The sequence below is a fragment of the Fomitiporia mediterranea genome (assembly GCF_000271605.1).
Source record: "Fomitiporia mediterranea MF3/22 unplaced genomic scaffold FOMMEscaffold_6, whole genome shotgun sequence".
Classification (NCBI taxonomy): domain Eukaryota; kingdom Fungi; phylum Basidiomycota; class Agaricomycetes; order Hymenochaetales; family Hymenochaetaceae; genus Fomitiporia; species Fomitiporia mediterranea.
Window position 1 is genome coordinate 458101 of NW_006760391.1, and position 9473 is coordinate 467573.

General features: G+C 33.6%; 1 protein-coding gene across 1 annotated transcript; it reads right to left on the minus strand.

Moving 5' to 3' along the window:
* Window positions 1-1548: 1548 nt before the first annotated feature.
* Window positions 1549-2224, minus strand: FOMMEDRAFT_28326 (uncharacterized protein; the record flags this gene model as incomplete). The annotated part of the gene is made up of 3 exons (XM_007266240.1): window positions 1549-1802; window positions 1872-2051; window positions 2125-2224. 3 exons carry the CDS (start codon window positions 2222-2224, stop codon window positions 1549-1551), a joined length of 534 nt encoding a protein of 177 aa, XP_007266302.1.
* Between the last annotated feature and the right edge of the window lie 7249 nt (window positions 2225-9473).

Genomic DNA, 9473 nt, shown 5'->3' on the forward strand with positions numbered 1-9473 from the left:
AAATTTTTTCATTACTAGTACAGAGGAATAACAAAAAATTCAAAAGAAAATTTCTAATTTTATTTTGAAATTATGTTTTAGATTATTATCTCTATTTATTTTAAGATTTCACAAATGAAGAAATGTTAACAATAATTTCTAGTTTTTGTTTAAAGAAAATTTTAAATTTTATTCACAATTGCTATTAACCACAAGTGGTAAATTAAATTACAAATAATGTTTATCATTATGTAAGTTATTTTTTAAGGTAAGGAATTGTGAAATGCCCCATGTGTATCTTCTCAAAATAGTTAGTCATGTGACTATCTTTTATTACTTTATACAAATTATATTTCAGATTTACTGAATATATTGATGAAAATGGGTGTAACAAGTGCTAATTTGATAGGGACATACATATAAAGTAATAATAGGCCTTTTTAACGATTTTAAAGTATATTAATTATTTCTTTCTATTAATATAATATTAAATTTGTATTTACAAGCGTATTACCGTATACGGCTGTATACGGTACACACCGTAGCCGTACTTGTGTCCTAGAACTCAAAAAACGGTCGTATTTTTACGACCGTACCCCGTACAGGCCCGTACAGAGTACGGTCGTACCCGTATACGGTACACTCGGATCCCTAATTAACAGGAGGGTTTTGTTTGCTTTCAGACATGATGCTTGCTACGTGGTTGGCTCTGTACCTGCGACAATGAATCTTGATACGAAGCCGATTGGAGGTAAATTAATAGATACGAGACGCTTCACTTTGTCCGATAGAGAACTGGCAAAGTGCGGGCACGAATCACATCAATGCTGAATCAAATCAGCAATGTATCACATACAGCCCTATATCCGTTTAGGTAAGGTGAAAAAGAATGCCATGGGTGCGGCGTAAGCAACGAATCTCTTGAGGATTGGTCCAATCAACAAGCATACTTATCGTAACGAGAAAATCGCAAAGTAGCTCTTCTGTAAGTTTGTCCTCCAAGACTATGCCACTATTGACTAGTCTGCACTTCCTTCCCCTTGCTCTCTCTTCCCCTACCCCCTCTGTATCGACTAACTTTTATTTTTTTTCTTGCAGATAAAGAACTTCTTCAAGCTAGACTTAATCATACCCCCAGCTCACTCTGTCCGCTTCACAGGCCTGTCATTTATCTTACTCACACCTTGTATGGCGACCCTCTCTAGCCTGTTCACGCATAAGCTAAGAAGGATAGCAGTATGCTGAGGCTGTTCTGGCTGCATCTTTTCCCTCATTCCTCTTGTTTTTATCTCTCTGTCTCTCTTCTACAATGATTTTATATCATACAACCTAGGGTCTTGACAGCTTGAGACGGGTTTAGAGCCGCCCACATCTGACATTCATACCGCATAGTTAGCACCTGTATTAATCTAAATTGTTCAATTTCATTCTTCATTTCAAAAGACAGGCAAGCTCTCATGTACAGTATACATTTCTTAAATACTACTAGACATGTTAGTCTGCCTGCAACGATTAACAAACAGAACTACATTTTCTGTCTGTTTTTGTCTGGCTCGCGCCTCCATGCTTTTACCCTATTGCCTTCTCTTGCCCTTCCACAACTCTTCTTTTTGCGTGGATAATTCTGTTTAACTCATTCTGCTCTTCGCTTGCGCCACTTTTATGACAGGCAATATAATGTGCCATCAATGTATTCAATAAGACCAGAAACAGTCTTATCTTCCTCTTCTTTTCATCTTTTGACCAGGCTGGCTTTCTCTCAACCGAAGCAAAGCATTTACACGTTTTGTCTCCGATTGCGAAGACACAGTTCTCCCTGTAGTCTATGGTTAAAGTACATATTTCACAATAAGCATGGTTCTGATATCTCAAGAGACAAAGACATTGCTCACCGTTTGCTGCCTGCAAGCCTGTGACTGTATCTGGGACCTCTGATACATCAAATTTACTGGGTTCAAACGTAGCGCTTGCTAGAGGTTTGCGACCACCCGGCACGTTTTTGTCTTCTACTTGCATGAATACAGTAGGGTAGACTGCCTCTGTTTCCCTGCTTCCAGTCAGAAGAACAAGATCTACATGTATCCAGGTAAGAATTTTAAATATGTACAGTACATACAGACTCATAATGGGTTAATACAAACTCACAGTCAGACAGAGTACCATCCCTCAATGTGCTTTTCAACCTTTCCAACGCTATATTGGAGTTGCCTGCAGAAGAGTTGTTTCTTGCATAGTGTTCAGACATAATGCTGGTGGGCTTTGTTTACTACAGTACAAAACAGATGTAGGGAGAATATTTATAGGCATATGAAGAGTACATTACTGTACAAGCAAAGCATATACATGGTATGATTGCTTATCAACTTTGAGTACATCAATTATAGATTGATGAGTTGCAAAGATACAACACCTCTAATGATCCTGTTGTACATGACTAACTATCGAACCAGTCTACAGTTTCACCTGACTTTTGTGAGTTTCTAGACAGTTTATACCTATTTATTAAGTACTTTGGAACAAAGTAATATCAAGTGTAAATAACAGTTTGATCAGGCAGGTCTGTATTTCAATATGTGTTGTAATACAGCTTCTTTATTGTGTTTAATACTACAAATTGCTAGATACTTACTTACTAATTGGTTTATATGTATTAGTAGACTACTGTAATGTATCTCCTAGACTTGTTAAGATATGCGTCTGATAAACTTGACAAGCTGTGTGATTCATGTGATGTAACCTTACCTTCCTAATGCAGCCTCCACAATGAGCACGAAACTCGTCCATCCAGAGACCCAAAACTCAAAAAGTAGCACCATTGATTTGTTGTATTAAGCCTTCTCTACAAAATGATGGAACAGAATTTATTAAAAGTGAATATTGGCTGAGTTATTTTGCAAACTATGTTTTTTACTCTAAATGCTGTAATTATACTTTTCCAGCAGTCTGGTTAATTTTTAAATTTTTTTCCTTCAGATTTCGCCACCATTAGATAAGGATATATGACAAATAACTGCTATATATGTATATTACATAATAGCATTTATAATATATAGTATTTGTCATAATGATCGGATGGTGTAATCATCTTGACAAAGCTACAAAATTATAGATACAGCCTGTAATAGTCAAATATTTTATTGTTGTAATATTTAATTCTATCTGAAAATAGGCAAGATTCTCTTCTCTGTATTATATAGAATCATCTTTGGCTGAGGCAAAACTTCAAGTTGAAGTTACACTCTGAAATTTCGCTGTAAGGGGCCTTCCTAATTTGGTAAGCGAGGGGTTGTGACCGTGACGTGACTAGCTTGTCGAGTTTATCAGACGTGTATCTTACACTATGTGTCAATTAATACTAAGCCAGAAGTGAAATTTACATTCTCTCTCTTTCTTTGTAACTTTTTCCATATTTTTTTACTATCTTTTTGTTTATAATATACTAGTTATAACAGATTTCCTTAATCTACTAACAGACTCTAACTGATTAACTCATCCTCTTTATTCCTAAACATTAATAATAGAAATACACAAGTGTCATATTTGTACTTTAATTGAATCATTTACTTATACCTTACTTTTAGTATATACTCTTATAATTCATTTTATACTGTTTCTAGCATGTATTATATTAAACAACTAAAAGTGCACTTTATAACTATTACTAGTAAAAATGCCTGAGTCATTATTTGTTAGAACCTTTATTACCTGTACTTTTAACTTTACTTTTTGTGAGAACATTCCTTATATTGTATTTAGTCTATTCCTGTTTGATTTTCTCTCAGAATATATTGTATGAATTCTTTCAGGCAGAGAATAATAGTATTAAATATTAAGTACAACTGTCCCTGCTCTTCCTTTCTCTTTCAGTCCTCTTATGTCTATAGTCTCTTTATCTCCTCTTGTACCTTACCTTTCTTTTACTCTAATATTCTCTTTATCTCTTCTTGTTCTGTACTCAGATATATATAATACTTTCTATAATGTTCAAGCAAGTAGTCTATTATAGTTATGAATAATTCCAGCCTCCTCTTCTGTTCATTAGCTGAAAATCCTGGAAATCTATACATATTAATAAAATTATAACAAATCTCCCCATTTGCAAATATACAAAAGCCATCCTTTCTATAAGCTATAGAAAATGAGTTTCCAGTGTATATTACCTTCCAATTAGTAGCTGTCAATATAGTAGAAGTGTACTCACAAAATGTAGACTGTATACTAGTAGCACTAACTTTCATAGTCTTATTGTATCCAGTTAACAGTATAGGATCTGTATTAAAAGTACATTAACAACATTGTTGTACCTACACAATATATTTGTGTAGACTCACAATTATCCAGAGTACCTTGTCTTAATGTTGCTTTCAGCTCTAAACCAGATAGTTCAGACATTATATCAGTTTTTACTGTACAGTTATACTAGCTTCATAAGAAAGTAGTATGTAATATATATACACAAAACCATTCTGCTTTGCTTGATTGATTACTAGATCTAGTAGGAACTGATAGTTGGTTTAGTATAATTGACAAAGTAGAGTATACATGTATATAGTAAGTGGGTGTATAAACTAGTATAACTCTAAATGTAATGTTACTAAGTACTAGTACTAATGACTACATAAGTAGCATCCCTTTGTATTGTACAATAAGTATGTAATAAAAAGTATGAGATTATTCATCTTCTTTGTTCTCAATCACAGTCAGTCTCAGACAGTAAAGGCTTATTATATTTCTATGAAAGTGTATATATATATTTGAACATAAGGTCTGTCTAGTCAGATGAATGTAACATACAGTATACTACAGTATGAACTTGCTACACTATTACACTGAACACAGTCTAACAAGTAATACAAAGTAGCAGACTTTCTATTACAAGATGATGAGTTTATTACAAGACAATGACTTTATAATGTCTTAGTTAGAATACATACAATATAAGGACAAAAGACACTAAGTAGTCAATCATTACCTTGCCCCTTGTCCTTGTATACCTTCTCTTTTTACAGGTTATGAGCCTTACACTCTCTGCCCACATTAACTTAGTAAGATGGTTCCCTCTTACACTAACACATACTACAAACTAGCTAACATACTTAAATACTTTAGTCAAAACATTATAATGCTTAAGACTGAAGCAAACTATAAGATGTAGTACTACTGTATTGTTTCTAGTGTTACAGCTACATACTTCAAACACTTACTAAAGGATGAACTACAGAACAAAGTTAAGAGGGAGATAGCTAAGGCTATTTATGTGTGTATAGTTAACAACATTACTAATACTATATTAGTAAACTATATACACTTTAATATGTTTATCTCTCAGCTGATAATAGTGCTTGAAGAATGCTTCAACCCTTAAACAGTATGTAAAAAGGTATTAGATTGTACTCTAGATTAGAAAATCCTTAATTACCTTATGTAGAGTTACTATACTTGGAATGTCTTAGACTATCAGATGTTACTATATAGTATATAAGGCAGACACTTACTTAATGTCTTAATAAGAGAGAGAGTATTTAGAGTACTCCTACTATACTTGTTAAAAGGTTATAAGTCTTAGTACTTATTAAATGCCTCTACATACTTACTCTTACAGAATGCCTTTACCTCCTACTAGCCTACCAAGCCCTAGACCTCTCTCTCCTCCTAAACTTATTATAATGTTGTTTATAATGTATACCTTTGTTAATACTATAATAAAGGACTCTAACATTATAAAGTTCTTTGAGGGAACAGAAAAGTTGGCTAGTATAAAGAGATACAAAATATAACACTTATGTATACATAGTGTAAGAGATTACCATATATAGTAGACTATACATAGAACCTCTTTACTAAAAGGGTACAATGTCAAGCTTAGCTTAACATCTGGTCTATACTATATATACTAATAAATGTTTGTGTTCTAACATTACTCTCCTCTCTAGAGTTATGTGTTCTTATATAACTAGTATATAAAGTTTGACCCTAAGGGTTACTATTTCTAACTTAACCTTGACAGTCTTTAGAGGTAGGGAGAGATATTCTAATATAGAGTCCTAGCCCTAGTATTCTAAGCAACTAAGAAATTCACTCCCCCCCTTTTAGAAAACTTATTCTTAGCCTAATACTTTTACTTACAGACAACCCTACATTAGAATCAAACCCCTAACTACTCTAAGCTTAACATTATGTAAGGGATTACCATATATAGTAGACTATATATAGAACCTCTTTACTAAAAGGGTGTAATGTTAAGCTTAGCTTGACACCTAGTTTATACTATATATACTAATAAATGTTTGTATTCTAACACATAGTATACTTACTATTATAATACTCTCAGACTATCTAGAGTACAATCCCCCTTCCTCTAATAATACTAGTATATATACAGGTAATGTTTTGTATTATTATATAATGAAAACAATAACTGATACAATTTATGTAAACTTTATAACACATATGAGTGTTAGAAGTCTTATAAAGGTACTGTTAGTAATAGTGTAGAAGGGACCTAAAGGCTTAGTAAGGGGACCTAGGCTACAACTATCCTACATAACAGAAATACAGAATGTAAGTACTAGAATGTAGTCAGAACTTGTAGAACAGACAGAGAGAGAGAGTGAGACAAGAGTAGAGTGTATAAAGTAAGTTTAAGAGTATAGAACTATCTAGAGTAAACAAGATTAAGACTACAGGACTAGTCTGATCTTATACACTTATATATATTAAACTACACAAGAGTACTTAGAGAGTATAAGTTACTAAGAATGATAAGCTATAAAGAATAAAAGAAAGGAAGGTTAAAGATAAAGGAACAAAGAATAAAGAGATAAACAAAGGGTAAGAGACTATAGAATGAACAAAGAATGAAAGAGTAGTTAAAGGAATAGAATGATAAAGTAAGGAGGGGTAGTAGTAAGAGTTAGTATGTATATAGTTTATAAATAACACTCTTAAGGGACAGAAGTCCTGAGTTCTAGTATAGAAGAGTGTAGAACCCTTAGAACTGAAGGTACAAGAGTAGAGAACTGTAACATTACCCTCCCTCTAAAACTAATCATTCTAATTAGTAAACATTAGGCTTGGTTAGTAGTTTAAACATAAGTTAGAATGGTAGGGCTTAGAAATCTGTAAGACTGAGTTTGTGTAGAGTACTAGAATGAAGCTGATAGAAGTCTTAGATTATCTTAAGAGTATGAGTAAGGTTCTCAGCAGGTTTCTAAGTGTGCTCCTCAACTAGGTACCCTTTCTAATAAATAAGGAATTTGAGTTTTCTACACAGTAGCTTAGTATTTACTATATACTCTACTTTGTATTCTGGTTTGGAACTAATAAGTTCTAGTAAATGTTAGCAACAGTATAGAGGGGACCTGAAGGCTTAGTAAGGGGACCCAGGCTACAACTATTCTACACAACAGAAATACAGAATACAAATACTAGAATGTAGTCAGAACTTGTAGAACAGATAGAGAGAGAGAGTAAGACAAGAGTAGAGTATATAGAGTGAGTCTAAAAGTATAGAACTACCTAGAGTAGACAAGATCAAGACTACAGAACCAGTCTGATCTTGTACACTTATATATACTAAACTATACAAGAGTACTCAGGGAGTATAAGCTACTAAGAATGATAAGTTACAAAGAATGAAAGAAAGGAAGGTCAAAGATAAAGGTACAAAGAATAAAGGGATAGACAAAGGGTAAGAGACTATAGAATGAACAAAGAATGAAGGAGTGGTCAAAGGAATGGAATAATAAAGTAAGGAAGAGTAGTAGTAAGAGTTAGTATATATATAGTTTATAAACAGTACTCTTAAGAGACAGAAGTCCTGAGTTCTAGTACAGAAGAGTGTAGAACCCTTAGAACTAAAGGTATGAGAGTAGAGAACTGTAACATTACCCCCCCTCTAAAACCAATCATCCTGATTAGTAAACATTAGACTTGGTTAGCAGTTTAGACATAAGTTAGAATAGTAGGGTTTAGAAATCTGTAAGGCAGAGTTAATGTAGAGCACTCAGATGAAGTTAATAAAAGTCTCAGATTGTCTTAGTAGTATAGGTGAGATTCTTAGCAGGTTCTCAAGTGTGTTCTTCAACTGAGTATCCCTTCTAGTAGATAAGGAACTTGAGCTTTCTGTATACTAGCTTAGTATCTACTATATACTCTACTTTATACTCTGGTTCAGAACTGATGAGTTCTGGTAGAGGTAGTAGGGGTCTTTATTATAAAGGAAAACCTGGATTATAGTACTAAGACAGTAGAACCTTGTTAAACACTAAGTGTATGTACTTCTATATTGTTAGAAGTTAGAGTTTGTAGGCAGAGGTGCTAACCTTCTTTTTAATAACAAAGGGTTTAAAGTGCTTATTGTCCAACTTCTTCATTAAGCAATCTGTAGTCAGGTTAGTAGCTTCTAGTATAACTTTGTCCTTAGGCTAGTAATCCTTAGCTACAAATCTCTTCTGATTGTAGTTCTACTTTATTACCTATACTACCTTCTCTAAAAGAGCTTGTGTGTCTTTCCTAGTCTTGTGTATCCATTCTGTAAAGTCTGTTACAGATTCAGAACTACTGTTCTGGTTTGAAACTGTTCCCTAGTATGAATGTCTCTTATGATTAAGGAAGAATAGGGACTGTCCTGTTGTAGAGTGTTACTAGTTATTGTGTACAAATTCTGTCAGAACTAACTATTCAGACTAGTCTGACTGTTAATGATTAATAAACATTTAGAGATAGAGCTCAATCTCCTGATTGACTCACTCAGTTTGACTGTCAGTCTGTGAGTAATATGTAGTAGAAGGGTTCTCTTGAATTCTAAGAAGTGTATACAAGTCCTACATGAATTTCAACTTAAATTGTAGTCTACAATCATAAATAAGCTTCTGAGAGAGTCTGTACAACTAGAAGACATAATCCTGATAAATATATACTATACTTTCAGAAGTGAGTTCTGTTTAGGTTAGAACTGTGTAGACTTGCTTAGAGAATCAGTCAACAATCATACAGATAGTGTTGTAACCCTGAGACTCAGGTAGCTTACTAATCAGGTCTACTAAGACTTCTTCCTAAGAGTGATCCAGAATCTAATACAAATGTAAGAGAGTCTAAACCCTTGTCTAGTAGGCCTTAGTCTGTTAGTACATATTGTAACTAGTTACATACTTTAGGATTTCCCTCTACATTCCTAGCTACTAGTAGTTCTGAGTAATAAGTTCCTGTATTTTGTGTTGACTCAGATGTTCTATAGTTAGATTGTTATAATAAGCTTAGACAATGTTCTCTTACAGCTTCTGATCCTTTAGAACATACAGTCAGCCTTTCTAGTAAACCTATCCATTCTTATTCTCCTCCTAATCCTTAGCCTGCTTTTCCAGCTACTTTACTATAACCTAGTCCTATGTGTGTCTTAGAGCTTATTATATATAAGTGACAAAGTTAACATTCTTGGATTTGAGTCAGATCTCTTAGATTGTCTTGGATGCAAAACAGGAATTGTCTAGGAG